Here is a 17,291-nt window from a genome sequence, read left to right as displayed (position 1 = left end):
GGGGGGGGGGGGGGCAGGGAGGAGAGGTTGGAAATATAGGGATTTCAATACCCTGCCTCTGAAGATGACCAGATGCTTCTGAAAGTAATGTTTAATGATCTGCCCACAAGAAGTTTCTTCTTAATGCCCCTCAGTTACAGGTTGCTTTATGCCCCAAAACATGAGGATTTATATCACTTCCAAATGGACTGAAAGAACAGCCTTCTTCTTCAAAAAGCAGCATTTTTTATAGATGCAATAAAGTGAATTGATTTGTTCTATTACATTTTGTTAAGACTAACAGCCCCACTGTGTCACCATGCACACAAATTCCTACTGTGGCTCTGCGGACAGTGTTACTCACTGCTAAGAAGGACACTGGTTGCATGGATGATTTGGGGAGTCTCTCTCCAGGCAAGCAGTCAGGGATAGAGGGCCAAAGGCAGGGATGGTGTAAGTGCCACAGTAAGATTTCAGTTGCTTAACTCAGCTGAATTGGGGACCCAGCCCCTTAGCTTCCTGGCCTGCATTGCACTTCGCATTACCTGTTTGGCAGCTTAGGGAATGGATCTGCAGTCTCAGAAAGGGTCTTGTCCCTTGCCGACAGGGAGAGTAATATAGTATAACAACACCCTCCGTTTATAGTGACATTTAATGTTGGCTCAAAAGCCCTTTTCAGAGTTGGGTACTAATAACACCACAGAAGAAACAGAGGCACGGAGACTCACCCAAGGTCATTCAACAAGTCAGTATATCCAGGCAGAGAATCCAGTTCTAACTCATCTGCTACCTGGTAGACATTGTCACCTTCCAAGGTTTGCCACTTCATGCACTGCTGAAGCATGGGGTAGGGAGACACTTACTCAGATACACAGGGGAAAGACAAAAAACTCAGGGTCACCTTTACTTGGTGAATATACTGGAGGAGGACCAGAGGCAGTGAGAACTTTACTATCGACAACTGGGATACAGAGAGTGCCCATGTGTCCAATGCATCATCTGCCTAACATTCATCCTTGGAAGGAATCCAATCAACTCCTTTCATTTGAAATAGGACGGGGGGCATACTCTTTGGTTCTCATACAAGGCAAGGCTCCATTTGAAGCTGAGGGGAATGCGGTATGTGGAAGAATTATTATTCAGTCCAAGATGAGGGAGAGATGTTGGCCCATTGAAGACAATATGAAAATATCCTCTACTCCTTACTGAAAGTATTAGGCAGAGATGCAGAGACGGGTTAACCTCCTATTTCTCTCACTACATTATGGACTATGACTTCTCCATAGTTCAGGCTGATTCTAGTGTTTTTTGCTTGAACGTCAATTTGTTAATACTAACTGCCTCCAACTTCATAAAAACTAAAGCAATTTCCATGATGTGTCATAGATTTCTCACGCCAAGGCAGAGATTTCAGGAAAAGCTAGACATAAATCCAACAAGCTATTCTGGGAAGATTCAAAACATAAGCAGCGAAATCCTGTTTCTGTCAAATCTGGTGCCAAAACTTCCGTGAACTTTAACAGGTCCAACATTTCACCAACATACTTGGAAAATTTCCTAATACTTTTTTTTATTGCTCATATTATTTCAAGAGCCACCATGTAAAGGAGTTCTGACCTGGAGAAGATTTAGAGCACCTTTGACTACTTGCAGCAGGTTGGCTTGTCATGCTTCAGTATTTGGGGGCATAAGTGCCGTTTTAACAGAGTATCCTGATTTGGGGCTGCTTTTAATCGCAGAATTCTATTAAGGGTTAAGTCAGTGATTCTCAGCCAGGGGTCCATGGCCTTGAGATCCCTTCAAGGATGCCACAGGATGTCATGCAATATTAGCACTATTAGGTGTGCAAATATGATTCACAATATATACCCAGAGATTTCAAATAGGAATCCATACCACTAAAACATTCTGACCTGCTGTGGGCTTCCTGAGTTCTTTGCAATAAAAAGACAAATATTTTTCTGTAATCAAAAAACAAGTGAAAACTAGGAGCTGGCATTTTCTGAGGGGTGTCTTGAGTCTAAGAAAGGATGCATTCTAAGCCTTAAATGGTTAAGAACCACTGTATTTTAAGGGCTTCTCCTTAAATATACAGGTTTCCCTTGCCAACTGCTGGGGTTAGTAAGTTCCTGAAAGTTCCTATGGTTGGCAAGACAAAAGGCTTACGCGAAAAATGGCAAATGGCATGCTGTTGTGCGGCCACGGAAAACAGTGGTTACTCAAAACTGTATACCGTGGTAGCCAAAATGGTATATAGAATATTAAGCGTGGATACTCAAAACTGTGGTTGGTGGGGAAAACCTGTATTGCAACATATTTACCATCCTAATTCCAGGTAACTTATCTTAAGAATATATGAGACATGTATAATCCCCATTGTAAATGGGTAAAATTTGACTCACTTGCACCACGGTTGATTTTGACCCTATGTATTTTTTCTCTTTGTATACAGTACACAATATACTATGCAGAAAGCTGTAAGAGGTAGGTAGTAAACTAGTACTAGAAAAAATAAACTTACAGAAATGTATGTAATAGAGACAGGGAGGAGATGGAGTTACTACAGTACGTTGATGTAACAGGCAGTAATGCATTGCATCCATTTTGTTCATAGGGGAGGTGTGAGAAAAGTGTCTTAGGAAATCTTGTCTAATATCCTGAAAATTCTACTTCCCTTTCCACCATTTCCAGAAAGTATATTTATTCACAATTTCTATTCAAGATATATTGGTGAAAAAAATATTAATAAAGGGCTAATTAACTGTCATAGATTCATAGACGGTAGGGCTGGAAGGGATCTCGGAAGATCATCAAGTCCAGCCCCTGCCCCGGGGCAGGGAAGTCAGCAGGGTCATAAGATCCCAGCAAGATAAACATCCAAATGTCTCTTGAAGGCGTTCAAAGTAGGTGCTTGAACCACCTCTGGCGGCAGGCTGTTCCAGACCTTGGGGGCTCAGACAGTAAAGAAGTTTTTCCTTATGTCCAGCCTGAAATGGTCATGGAGGAGTGACCATTTGACCTTGTCACCCTTTGGGGCACTCTGGTGAACAGGTGTTCCCCCAGATCCTGGTGAGCACCCCTGATAAACTTATAGGTGGCCACCAGATCACCCCTGAGCCTGCGCTTTTCCAGGCTGAAGAGTCCCATGATGCTCAGCCTGTCATCGTAAGGTCTGTTTTCCTGACCTCTGATCATGCGCGTGGCTCCTCTCTGGACTCTCTCAAGCTTCTCCACATCCTTTTTGAATTGTGGAGCCCAAAACTGGACACAGCACTCCAGCTGCGGCCTCACCAAGGCCGAGTACAATGGGAGTGTCATAGGTTGTGAGAGGCAAACAGGTCGATGGGTTGCATTTTGCCATGGCTGACAGCCTTAACACCTCCTGACGTACCAGAAACCATGTGACATGTACTAACATTTTTGAACACACATTAACAGTTAATTTAGGGATAAGCATCTGTGCAGGATGCTGTACTAAGTGACCTCTGAGATCCCTTCCTATCCTCTGATTCTATGATTACTTGTTTATTAACCCTGTATAAACTACCTCAGGGAGTACGACTGTAATTAAGGTACGATTGGTTTCTTTTAGGAGCTTGGGATTTTAATGTGCTGAAGTTCCAAACAAAGAAGAGTTGTAACATAAAATGTAATAAAGATCCTGCAGAGATGAGTTTAAATGTTTCAATCAGCTAAATAAATCGTTTCTAGGGTCACCTAATAATGTAGCTATTAAAAGTGAAATGGCAAAACCACTTCTACGAACACTGTTGCTGTTTTAGTATCTCCAGCCAAGGGTACCAGCAGCATCTTCTCGCTAGGAGATGATATTTTATCTTGCTGGCTTGGACACAATGGAGCCCTCTAGATGTGGCCTCATCAGTGTAGGAATGGGGGCTTCCTGCCGTGTGTCATGAGATCACATTTGTTTGCTCGCTCTTATGCTCAGACGTGGGCCTTCTGTGGTAAGGCTGAGTGAGGCGCAGTGGTAACAGTGTTGGGGAAGATTATAGTGCTGCTGTATAAAGTACTGTGTTTGTATAACGCTGTGCCATCTAGGCAGCTTTCCTCCAGAAAGTCCATTTTGAATCATCCTCCCTGATCGTGCTTAATAATGCACAGTGCAGAGTAACAATGGTACAAGTGGTCAGTAAGATGATCTCCTCCAGGCCACACATGGGGAGCTGGTAAGATGCCCCATCTTAAAAAAATGCCCAGTTTACACCTCCCCCCCACCCCACACACAATATTTAGCTTGTACTAGCACATTTCATGAGCAGCGCTTTACTGAGGAACTTTGAATCCTGGCCCCCATTTTACAGAGGGGAAACCTAAGGCACAGAGAAGTGCTATGACTTGCCTAGGGTCACCATGCAGGCCAGACGACTGCACCAGGAATAAAACCCAGGTTCCTCTGAGTTTCTACCAGGTTCCTCAGAGCTTCTACCTACCAGGAAGCTTCTTCTATTCCTTAATTCCCTGGGTGACCAAAAGCACAGGCTGGAGAGGCAGAGTCGTCACAGCTAGAGAAGGCTATCAAGTGCGAATGACAGCTACAGCAAACTATCACAAGAAAGATGCATTTTGGGTCTCCTCTGTGCCAAACACCCTGCAAGTTACCTCCGCTTTAGCACCGACACACAGTCCCTCTTCAGCGGCCCAAGCTGCAGGTGGGCATCTACGCTTTCAAGGAAAAAGGCTGGTTTGAGGTTATATGCGAACAGGGATGGGAACTGGTGATTGATCTTGTTTTGGAATGGGTCAAACATGCCCTTCTTAAAGCGGGAGACCTTGAGCTGCTGGAGACACGTCATCTTGGAATCCTTGACCCCAAAGAACGTCAGGGCCTTCTCGGAGTATTCTAGGTACACCCCGATGGTGTGGAAGAACGGCTGCTGGATGACAGATTCGAAGCCACCGAACCAGGCCACGTAGTTCTGTCCGTTCCACTGTAGGCAGCAGGACTTCTCGTTCCTCCCGAGGCGACCTCTGTCATAGGACTCCCGCGAGTTGAAGTCATCGGTAATGACCCCGATGCTCACCCAGCCATCGATGATTTCCACCTCCCAGTAGTAGTTGCCCCGGTTCATCACGTTTTCGCCCAGCACCTGCTCGCAGTTGATGAATCTGGTTGAGCTCTCAGGGTAGGCAATGGGATTGAGCACGCGTTTGGCCCCTTTGGTTCCAAAGAGCTGGATGAACTTGTCTGCAGTGTCACTGTCCAAATCAATGATGAAGGCAACTGGGTAGAAGGGGAGAAGGGAGAGAATCAGAGTGAGATCCTTCCTTGATTCCCAAGTGATGGGTTGCAGTGCTACCACTTCTATTTTTTTGCTAGTGCTCTCTGGTTCTTTCCCATCATCAGAACATCGAAGCCTATTCCTATTATAAAATGATTCCTCCCCACACAATCATTTCCATCCTTTGACCCCAGGACAAATAATCTCCATTCAGCCACTGGCCCAAGAGACAGCCTGACCACTGCATGTTGCATCTGGGCTTAGAAAGACCGCAAGAGGGGAATTCCAGAGCAGAGAGCCCTGCTCTGAGAACTTCCTGCCACCCCCACCCCAGGAATTTAAGTCTGGACAGAGAAACAAAAAGTAATTGTGCTGATTGCATCCAACATACAATGCCTGACCTGGCAGTGTATTAAACAGATCAGACACAGAATGGCAGAATGATTATTACAGGGGCCAGCAGTACGTACTAAAGAGGGCTGCTTTCTGGCTAGCACAGAGTGGAGGTGACTTCTCAACTTAACATATGCATGGAACCATGCAAAGCTTTTAAATGCTACCAAAAAAAACAACAAAAAAAAGCCTAACACCAACCCTACTATACACCCCCTAAAACTGATACTAAACCCCTGAGAATGAGAATCTGACTAAGAGCTGTGTGTGGAAGTTGACTTCAAAGGGATTAACATATCCTTACTGCTGGCAGGAGCTGGTGACCGGCAGATACCATGCCTCAGACCACCAGTGACTGGAGCAGCAGGAATGCGAGATAAAGGTTGGAGCAGGGGACCTGGTCGATGGATATTCACAAAACAGGAGCTCAAGTGGAATATGGATTATAGTATATCTGCCTCCTCCGCCCCCCAGGAATAACACAAATCTCTGAAGCAAAAGGGATCCAGGTTGCTAAACAAATGGGAAGGAGTCAAAGAAAAGGGGATGGGAGTGTCTTTGCATTCCCAGTGGAGTGGGCCCAGCCTATTTTCACAAAGGGTCACCTTCTTCTGCACAGTGTGACTTGGAAGACCTTAATGCTACAAGCTCACCCTTGGATATGTAAGGCCAGGTCTGCTCAAAGGGGTGAGAAGTACAGGATGGAGTCAGGGGAAGAAAAAGGACATCAACATGTACATGTAGTAGAGCTGTAGCTCCATGCAACAGATGCTTCACTCCCCTCCCACACCTGCAAATTAGGGCTCTCACACCCTGTCTGAATAGAATCAGTCCCTCTTGTTTCGATGGAGTCTTTCCTCACCCTCTGACCTATGCAACCAATCTTTCTATGGCAGCTCACCCAGCACAACACAATACTCTGAGTGTCAGTAACAAGCTCTGAATAGGGCAACTTTTCAACCTCTTTAGTTAACATGGCCTTTCCCTGGACTCTTTTTCATGTCTGCCTTATTCAGAATTTTCTTTAGCCACTCAGTCTAGTCAACAAGCAAATCATTCATCTGCTGAAAGCGAACAAAAACAGATCACAGCAAAACATGGACTTACACTCTTTCTGACTACAAATAAAATAGTGGCAGGGGTTCTAATCCAGTTAAAGAGAGAATCAAATGAAACAATAATGGGAATAAAGTGGAAAATATTTTGCAAGCAACAGATTCTTGACCAGCTTTCCCAGGGCTGTTTTGGGAGCACCGCAGATAAGTCCGTTTTTGCAGGCGTTCGTTAAAAAGCAAACTTTAGCTACACACTGTTTATCACAGCCAAACAGCTCCAGATATTAGCAGTTGTGAGAACAGGAAGTTTACGTGCTGTCTGGCTTTCAGCACGCAGGGAAAACACAGCACTGGCCTTAGCAACAAAAGCCAAAGCAAAAGTCAATGTCTTACATTTCAGGAAATAGTCTCGTGTTTCTGAACAGGCTGGATTGCTCGGTTTATCTGAGAGTGGGGGCTCAGCAATTACTGCAAGGAGAAGAGAAGAAGGCTTCAGAAGGTTACATATACAGCAAAGGCAACGGAGCAGACAAGGCATCAGGAACTGATGCTGCTTTTGCTACTGCGGGTAGATGGCTTTCCAGGTGAGGTGCAATATTCAGTGTACCCCACAGGGAGACCTGCTTCAGGTTCGGGGTGCATTCCCCATGCCTGCCTGCGGTCTGGTATGTTTTTAACATATAAAGCAAAGAAGGGGAAAAAATGCCTGCAAGACACTACGATATGCATAAGGGGAGTCCCTTCAGACTGAGCAGACAGGGAGGCTCAGGACGAACAAACCAACCCTGTCCCAAAAGCCATGTAATGATGCTACGGTGAGGTGGTCAGAGCTGAGTAAGCCCAGCAGCGCCTGTCGGCTTGGCCTTAACAGCGACCAGCAGCCACACACAGGGACTCTGACAGGTCTACAGGAACAGCAGGGCTTTTAACCACCACCGGAAAACAGCCTGAGCCTCAAGTAGCTTCAACCTTTTAACCCCCTCAGGCTGGAGAGTGCAGAGAACAAAGCTCGCCTGTATGAAGAGGTTTGTCTGTGTTCACGAAAGACAAGTCCCCTTTCATAGGAGGCTGCCTTGGATGCACTGTCTTCACCGCAGGGCCCTGCCTAGCGATACGTGTTTGTTGCCTTTTGATTATCTAGTCGTCGCGGAAAACTCATAAAACCCATGAAAATGAGGTGCGAGACCAGACAGCCAAGGCAGAACTATTATTATGCAGTTGGACAGTAACCACACTGTACGCCTTCCAAGGCTGCTAGGGAGGGGGCCGGAGATCCCCCACGGCCATCCCCTTGGGGACCCTGGTTTCCCGCATGCATTTGCTATTTATAAAAGCTTGATGCTGAGTCCACAGAGCTTCTGTGCTTCTTGTACATGCTGGGGGCGGCTTGGAGCTGAATGGAGCTCAGAGGAGCTAGCATGTGCTGGGTCAGTACAAACCTTCTTGCATGTCGTGGAAGCCAGCTCCGTCAGCCCCTTTCCCCAGCAGCTGGTCCCACTGGCTCTTGCAGGCCGTCACGAGCAGCTCCTTCACGGCGCACACAACCTGGCTGGACTTAGTGAAGCTCAGCTCCTTCTGGAAGCTCGGACCTGGGGAATTATTTTCCTCGGCTGCTATTTTTAACGCCTGGAACTCCTGAGTCAAAAAGACAGGATTTCGAAAGATTTCAACAACCCTGGGCTGCGCGTTGTTCCACAACCACACCCTCCCCAAAATGCTAGGCAGCGGGCCGCTCCAGGACCTGGCATGCAGACACGCATGCAACAGGGAGGGGACTGCTTTTCTGGCCACGTGTTCCTGGCACCTTGTCTTAAATCAACGGCATCTCTGGAGCAAGAGCATCATATGGAACAGGATCTTTTCCCGCAGAGGTCCCTGCCCTCGGTTCCAGAGCTGGAAACAGGCCCCTCTGCAGAGGCTGCCCCCAAGCCAAGAGCCGCACCATGGTTAGACTAACGAATGGCATGTGCTCACAACAGCTGTCCTTCAGCATTCGCACAATGGCAAGAGGTGACTCAGTTCATGCGTGACCTATAAAATGGGGTCAAGCTTCCTAATTCAAGGCGATTGGAAAAGCCTGATCCCAGGCCCGCTGAGAGCCAATCAGGTCCAAAAAAATGCAACACAAAACAGGCCTGCGCTTTTGCTTGCAGCCTCTTCCCACAAGCTCCAGCACTTGTCCTCTCTGCTTCCTATTTCTGTTCACCTCAGACCTGATGATTGTCCCCTGAGGGTGCACAATCCTAGTGGCTTTGGCTATACATTGCCATACAGCAGAACCAAATCCCTTTTATGCCTGCAGTGTCACTCCCACTAGAGATCGCTAGCCTATTCTGCCCTTGGCCAGCTCCTGGTCCTTTGCTCTTCAGCATTGTATCCTGTTACATCAGAGCACTGGATAAAGACATCCCCAGGGACACCAGCCACCCAGTCCTTTTCTGCTCCAGCCACACCAGCCCTCAATACTGTCAACTTCATCCACTCCCACAACCCTTTCCCTCCGTTCTACAGAAAGTTGCTCTCTAGAGGCCCAATCCAAAGCCCACTGGAAGAGTCCATGGGAAACTTCCCATTGACTTCAGAAGCTTTGCACTGGACACTAATTCAGTGGGAGGCAGGCATGCCAGAAATTAAGTCCCATACCTTTCCTGAATGCCACTCAAATTCCTTTCCCCTACCCAATCCACTGCTCTGCCTTCTGCTCCCTTACCTGTGCTCCCTGCCTCGTCTGCTGTTCTGCTTTCTGCTCCTGCCCTACGTCACCATGCTGCTTGTCCCCTCTTTGATCTGCTACGTGCCACACACAGAGGATGCCAATGTTACAAGTTAGCCACCCCTGCTCTAGTTGAATAATGGATTAACTGACAGCTGTTAAGTTTGGGGGGAGAGCTTTAAAGAGTTGTGGTATCTCCCCAGCCCTCCCCATTCAATGTCTATGTGAACCAAGTCAGAGTGAGGAGATTAGGTCCCCAGGTTATGGAGATGTTTAACTCTTCCCTTTCCCTTGCTCCTCTCCTAACCTGGTTCCAACTCACCTGTAAGAAACAAAGGGCATCCGTGCTGGAAACTTGCTCCAGGTTCTGCTTGCATTGGGCTAGCTTGGCACGTCTCTCCTCCTTCTGTCGGAGGTACTCTTCAGCCTCAGACAACATGGATTGCTCGTCATCCTCAATGAAGGTAGCCACCTCTTTCTGGAAGGTCTCCAGAGCTCTGGTTGCCACAGCAAAGAGCTTGCTAACTATGTCCTTCTCCTTCAAGGCAGTGCTCTGGGAAGAATGGGATTTGCAACAGAATGGGATTTGCAACGTGTTTATAGATAGCCGTTTCCTTTTCTAGGGGTCCATTTCCATTCCTTTTCTATTTCATCTAGGGATCTCCATCCACGTTACAAGCAGCCCAGTTCACCGAGTTCTTGTCTGCACCAAGCTGTTCTGCACTATTACAAGCCGTCACTTGCTGAAGTGCAACATGCTACACTGGCCTAGCTTCAGGGGTGTCCAAAACACACCTCAATCAGCATGGGTAAGGTCTGAGCTACACAATACCTCTCACGTGACCAATGGGGAAATGGGGCCATACAGAGGTAAAGGTTCTCACTCAAGGCCAGCCAGTGAGTCAGCAGCAGAGGCAAGAACAGAACCCAATGGACCCCACCCTGCTCCTTTGTGAATCACAGAGTATCGTTGCATCTGTCATTTTAATCACCTTATCCCTCACTTCCCTGGCCCCTCCCACTTGGAAATGGCACATCAGTATTTTCTACTTTAGTTGGGTTTGCTGTCACAATGCAGATGCAGAGGATGCTAAAATCTATGTAGGGTGGTCCAGTGTCTTCCCAAACAGATCAGTAACCCAGAGTGCAGGAAACTGGGAAATAGTAAAGAGGAATGGGTAAAAGACAACTTGATCCTAGAGTGACTGCCCCACAGATAACTTAGGCATGTAGGGCTGGAATTGCGAACAACACTGCTCTGGGAACCACCCCTAACAGTAAACCTCCTGGGAGGGACATCTTTGCATCAACTAATGACTGGTGCCTTCATTCGCAGAGTGGCTTCTCTCCACTCCTATACAAGCACTGTCCAGGATTGGAGATCATGCATCATGTTAGGCCGCTCACTGTCAGATGGATACTGGGGCGTCACATGTTGAGGGTGATCATCACCACAGTTCCAAAGCACTTGAGCTCTTTTGATCTGGACATAAGGAAAAACTTCTTTACTGTCCAAGTCTCCAGAGTCTGGAGTGATGCAAGCACCTGCTCTAGATGCCTTTAAGAAATGCTTGGATGAAGTGATCTGACCCCTGCTAACCTCCTGCCCCTTGGGCAGTGGGCTGGACTCAGTGATTTCATGAGGTCCCTTCCAGCCCTAATATTCATGAAAAAACTACCTCTGGTACCAAGGAGTAGTGCTGTGTCCTGAAAACAACCTCTGACCTGCCTATTTCCAACAGCAGAGGGTGCTTGTAGGATGAATTCAGAGGGGAGGTGGACAGGAGCCGATCTTCCAAGCTCAGCTTTACCCCTGAGCCAAGGTCCTCTTACCTTGATGAGTTCCACAGTCTTCCTAGTCTGTGCAATGACGACTCCCAGCTCATCCAGCTGATTCTCTACATCGCTCAGGATTTTTGGTCGCTGGGCCTTTCAAGAGAAAGGAGGAAAACAGAACTAGTGACAGGTCCATTAGCTGTCACACCCGAGAGCATGTTTGGGACCCATGCCTTCCAAGAGAGATCGTCTGCAGAGATCCACAGGCATTCTCCAGATTTCAGCTTACAATTCTGTTTTCATTTTAACCCTTATTCCTCACCCTCCCTCTAAATTCTATAAATCAAAATCTACCAGGCTGAAAAATCGGGAGGATGCCTCTGAGGCTAAGGGAGAAGTTTCCTACGAAGTTTCAGACAAATTGAGTGGGAGGATTCTGAAGCAATGGCCTCCCCAAATCCTGCAGGAGCTTAGCCCTTTCTTGCTCACTCCTAACTCAAAAAGCAGCTATGCTGCATACATCTGTGGACTTGCTTCAGCCTGTGCTAGAGCCTGTCTATGGGACTGGGGCTCTCCTGGGACACAAGGAAGCTATCTGGGCTTCATTTTTGCAAAGATGTGTGGGAACTAACATTGTGGCATGGCAGTCTAAGCCTGGCATACCAAGGGGTTTGCCTGATTGGAAGGAGCCTTTTTACAGGCTAACAGGTAACCAGCTGCACTGTTCACACCTTATGCCCACTCCTAGTCACTGCTCAATAGCCAGTGAGGGCATTTTCACTGCCAAGAAGCACTCTGAACAAACACTGACTCACTGCTTGGAAAACACCAAGCATGTTCCATTGCACTCCTGTGTTCACTGGCTGAGAGAGAGGACCTCCCAGGCGCATCACCAGGGAGCTGGGAGGAGAGGGACACTTATAGAGGAGGTGAAACCAGATGACTCTGGAAATGGCAATAACTGGGTGGAGACTGCTGGAGTGGGCAGGGTAGCATGATGTTGCCGCAGTACAACTAATAATTCCAATTAAGGCCTCCCTACTGTAGCAAACCAAATCCCTGCCTCCCTAACAACTGTTACAAAAGCCAATTCTCTCCCTCTTGTGTCCAGGACAACAGCAGGAACAAAATTCACACTCTTGCGGGAGACTCTCCATTAAGCATGAGCAATACAATTAGTTCTGTGCCAACCACACTCAACATGCACCTCCTTCCCCTGTCAGACTAGAAGCAGCAGCAGAGTAGACAGGAGGAGAAAACAACAGATGGAAAGGCACAGGTAACTCTTTTACAGACGTCTCTTATTGCACCTCACCTACATTACCCATGTCCTCCTCCTCTAGGACTTGGTATTGGTGCCCCACCATGGGTGAAAAGGGATATATGGTGGGATCTGAAGGAAAGAAGGTCAAGGGACAGGAGAAACTGTAGAAGGGACAGAAGAAAGGCTGAAAGTGTTGCCCTGGCTTCTGGATCAGACAGGCTTGCTAAGACCTGCCAGAGAGGGTTGTCATTCAGCTTCCAGCTATCAAGAGTCCTACTGCCCCCATCTCACTTGCACCCAACCCCTACACCCTTAACAACCTTCCATTTAAACAACACCTGGAAATCAAATGCAAGACTTCTGTTAAATACAGAACAAGTGTTGCAGCCACACGTGTCATTCTTGATCGCTCCCAACCATCGTAGCATAAAGCCTCTTGTTGCTCCTTAAAATAGCATTATCTTCATTGCAAAACACATGCATCTGAGCATGTGAGTGTGCCACATCAGAAGCACCATCCTCTTTCTGCACTTCCTGCCATTCTAATGTTAGCTCTGTGCATCATGTTGTCAGGGCGATGCTCCGTTAAATGAATGGCAAAGAGGAAGTGAACTCTATGTTCCCTGCAATCAGAGGGCTGAAGCTTAGAGAAGGATGCTCTGCCTTGCTGGATAGGTGGAAGCAGCCTGGGTTTCTGCCATGTAACTGCAACCTCAGCTCCGTCTTTTGAGGGTTTGCATAACCACTGAACATATCGAAAGCAGCACAGAATGAGCACTTCAAGGAAAAAGCTAGCTGCCAACTAGACCACATCAACAGCGCTGTGTGCGCCAGCAGCCGAGAAAGCAAGGAAATCAGAACTTGGGAGGGATCTTATCTGGAGAGGCTGCAGAACCCTTTGGGAGGGAGAGGAAGGGTGGCCGACATGAACATGACAATGCTCCAGACTGTTTAAGGACATCTCGGCTGCTGGCTGCCACTTCTATGCCCATGAGCCAGCCCTGCCACTGCCCCCATCCTCCAGTGCACGGCGCTGTCTCTGACTAACCCTCTGGAGCTCTGGGCAGAGGCAAAAGCCACACCTTGGCAATATCAGGCCTCCTATCCCATGCTCTAAGGCCATTCACAGTGAGTAACTACATTAGCATCCAAGGGCCAGCAGCATCCAGTAGACAGCAACTCCAAGCAGCCTGCCTACACATGCTAGGTCCCGTGGGAAGTGTATAGTCTGCCTACAACTGACAGCTTCTTGGACTCTCCTTTTTTTAATGTTCTTTCCACTGCTGTTGGGTAACAAGCAATTAAGTCTCATGTAAACTAAACTGTGTTCTGAAGTGTGCTATGTGGTTACTTATAAATTAGACTTGCATAGGGAAAACACATGAGAACATGTACCATTAACGTGGTGGTTATGCTAAGCTGAATGGGATTCTCATAGTTACTTGGCATTCAGAGCAGGCACTAAGATCTAGGCTTGCATGAAACAGCTGCTGTTCTTTTGCAAAGCCCTTTGATACCGTATTGGGAATGCAGTTTTACTAATGGGCTGGACATTGGATTGATATGGCATCGATTGGATAGAGGTGATCTTAGCTTCTGGTAGGGGGCTGGACTAGATGGGCTCTGGAAGTCCCTTCCAGCTCTACTTCTCCATGATCCTATTTCACTTGCAAAAGTCATAATAAGGGAGAGAATCTCACTGAAGTTGTACAGAAATGAATAGTTTCCAAAATGAGGAACTGTCAAACTGCTTCTGGATGCTGTTTAAGCAGTAAACATGGTCAGAAAATAACTGGATACAACATAAAGGGTCCTGATTGAAACAAAAGGGAAACGTATGTAAAATACTATGTGCTGATGCATGAAAGAGAGGGGGATACTTGGGCAATGCAGGACCCCCTAAGGAGCAACTCCCATGAGAAGAATGAAAGCCACTGGCTTGAAAACACCTACCTATACCTCAGCACTGGGTAACAAGGCAGAGCCTAGTTATGATCCATCTGCCAACTCCTGGCTCTTTGAGCTAAAAGCTGCTCATATATTGTCCTCAAGTTCAGTAACAGAAAGCTACTTCCATTATGTAAGCTACTGAATTGTGTCTGGACTTTATCAACTGCCTGCCAGTTCAAATCATGCTGGAAGCACTCAGCCATGGATAATCAAGGCAGAAAGACTTCTCCATAATAGGACAGTGGCTGAAGAACCTGCTGAAATAGGAGTTAGACTTGAATTGTAGGCTCCTTGGGGCTGGGGCTACACTTACTCCGAGACTGCGCAGAGCTTAGGACAATGGGGAGCTGGTCCGTGAGAACGCTTGCTACGTGTTACTGCAATACAATGAATAATTCCAGTTAAGGCCTCCCTGCTATACTAAACCAAATCCCTGCCACCCTAATGACTGTTGCAAAAGTCAGTTCTCTTCTGCTGGTGTCCAGGACAACAGCGGAAACAAAATTCACACTCTTGCGGGAGACTCTCCATTAAGCATGATCAATAAAAGATCTTTGCCAGACACTTTTGATTCTAGCCAACAGAGGGCACCTGCCCAGCCACCGGTTCAATTCTGCCCTTCCTCTCCGACATCAGACAGGGCAGCATCTAGAGACTAACTTGGTCACAAGCTGCATCAGGTGCTATGAACAGACTGCAAATGCATCTGACAAAGTAGGCTGCCACCAACAAAGGCTTATGCACGTCTCTAAGGTGGCCCCCGCTCTGTCTCTTCTGGCTGACTGCAGGCTAACACAGCCAGCTACCTCTCTCTGACATCAGGGACTCTCCCCACAGCTGCCAAGAAGCCAGAGTGAGACCGAGAGCTCAGGCCCAGCTTGAGTGCAAATTTGGAAGATGACTCAGCCGCATCTGGGAATGGGAGTGACGGAAAAAGCCCCGGCTGACAGAACACAAAAGTGCAACAGAGCAAGGGACAGAATCCAGTAGCGGAGCCAAAGGAAATAAAGGACCTGGGAAAATGCCGTGCAGGGACAAAATTCCTCCCAGCCAAGGCACGGGAGTGATGCCAGGGATGGATCTGGCTTGGGATCTCCAGAAGGAACAGGGATCTCCCTAGACTTTTATCTTTGCCTCCTCCCCAAGCCCCTGCTCCGCATCTCTTGCATGTTCAAGTGTCTGGCAGCTCCTGAGGAATCAAGGGCAGTAGCCGGGTGAAATGGTTGTTATTCTTAATTTAAAACTTCTCTGCCCCTGAATTTTGGCATGTGGCCTTTTCCCCTCGCTGGGTGTGGAGCCAAAAGACTGCGCAGGACAGAGCCCTGTTTTCAAGTTAACAAGCGCAGCCTGTTCTGGGATTTAGCCACACTTTTTCCCCCTGAAGGCAAAGTCCTCCCTTGTCTGTTGAAAGAATCTCACCTACATGCTGAACTGCCTACGGTGTAACACTGCGGGTTACCAGGCCTGGGTACTTTAATTCCACGAAGGCACAAGGGGCCAGACTTTGATCCTAAACTGAATGAGTCAACCAGCCCACCCGGCCTTTTTTTAAACTCAGTGGATATTTCAGCCCTTCGGCTTCCTGCAGACTTCTTCAAGGCTGCTCCACCAGCGTCACTGATATTCCGATCTTGCCACCTCCCAGCTCTTCTGCTGTCTCCTTCTCGACCCGCTGTCTGATCCCAGATGCTGTTTCAGTGCTGGAATCACCTAAAGGCTGTTCTGTGAATGCCCCTCAATCCCTACCCGCAGCATCCCTTCCCCTCAAATCCAGAACTGAGCCCCAGTGCTGGGACGTCAGGACACGCAGCTTTGCAAATGCGTTTCAGCCGCTCCACACAGCTACAGCTCACCTACACACGACCTTGCCCGTGCTCCTCAGTGCCAACCCACAGCCCCTCTGCCCTTCCATCCTGGGGTTATTCCCCACCTACATCTCTGAGACGCCACTCAGCCCTGGTGCCCCACACACAAATTTGTTCTGAACACGCGGCTCTGCCACTGCCCCGCAGTCCTCCGGCAGCCCCTCTGCGATTCCAGCTTGGGACTGTGCTCCACCCGCAGCTCAACCCAGTCCTCTGATCTCAGCTTGCAAGTCCTGCCCTGCCCTGGGCTCCCCCAGCCAGCTCCGCTGATACCCCAGATCCGGGCTCCCAGCTCCCCTCGGCCCAGGGCTCCCCATGCCAACTCTACTGACACCTGAGATCTTGGCGCTCAGCACCCTGCTTCCCACATCAGCTCTGCAGATTCCCTGGCTCCCACGCCAGCTCTGCCCATGCCCCTGGATCCTGGATCTCCACAAGCAGCTTGACCTGTCCTTCTGGATCCCGGCTCCCAGCTCCCTACCTCCCCTACTCAGGGCTCCCTCCAGATCCCCTGAATCCCGACTCCCAGGCCAGCTCTGCTGATATCCGCAGATCCCAGCTCTCCAGGTGCAGCTCGACCTGGCCCGCCCGATCCCTGGATTCCAGTTCCCAGCGCCCTGCCCCTGGCTCCCCACAGCTCTGGTGATCCCCCAAGCCTAGGGATCCCCACACCAGCTCTGCCAGTGACCCTGGATCTCCGTGCTCAGCCTGCCCTGTCCCTCTGAATCCAGGCTCCCAGCACCTGCTTCCCCAGCCCAGGGGGCTCCAGGAGTAGCTCAGACTGTCCCTCCAAATCCCTGGCTTCCAGCCCCTGATTCTCCTTCCCAGGGCGCTCCATGCCAACATCCCTCGATCCTGGGTCTCCAGGTGCAGTTCGACCTCTCCCTCCAGACCCCAGGACTCCCCACGGCAGCTCTGCCAGCGTGCCCAGACCCCGTCCCTGCAGACCCCTGGCTGCCCGCTACCTCCTGGAGGTCGCGCTCCTGCTCGAGGGGCACGACGTCGTGGGCGCGGTGGTCCTGGGCGCGGCAGAGCGGGCACACGCAGGCGGGGCAG

General features: G+C 48.7%; 1 protein-coding gene across 1 annotated transcript in view; it reads right to left on the bottom strand.

The window, feature by feature from the left end:
- Positions 1 to 3,555: 3,555 nt before the first annotated feature.
- TRIM47 (tripartite motif containing 47) overlaps positions 3,556 to 17,291 on the bottom strand; it is a 31,425-nt gene continuing 17,689 nt past the window's right edge. The window contains exons 7-12 of the mRNA XM_019501663.1: positions 17,201 to 17,287; positions 11,214 to 11,309; positions 9,703 to 9,933; positions 8,107 to 8,302; positions 7,061 to 7,135; positions 3,556 to 5,221 (exon numbers count right to left, since the gene is read on the bottom strand). Of these exons, the coding sequence (XP_019357208.1) occupies positions 4,596 to 5,221; positions 7,061 to 7,135; positions 8,107 to 8,302; positions 9,703 to 9,933; positions 11,214 to 11,309; positions 17,201 to 17,287 (1,311 nt within the window). The 3' untranslated portion in view covers positions 3,556 to 4,595. The remainder of the gene's footprint in view (positions 5,222 to 7,060; positions 7,136 to 8,106; positions 8,303 to 9,702; positions 9,934 to 11,213; positions 11,310 to 17,200; positions 17,288 to 17,291) is intronic.

This window comes from Gavialis gangeticus, unplaced genomic scaffold, assembly GCF_001723915.1.
Source record: "Gavialis gangeticus isolate Ggan-Ray unplaced genomic scaffold, GavGan_comp1, whole genome shotgun sequence".
Taxonomy (NCBI): domain Eukaryota; kingdom Metazoa; phylum Chordata; order Crocodylia; family Gavialidae; genus Gavialis; species Gavialis gangeticus.
This window is presented reverse-complemented; position numbering and strand designations above follow the sequence as displayed.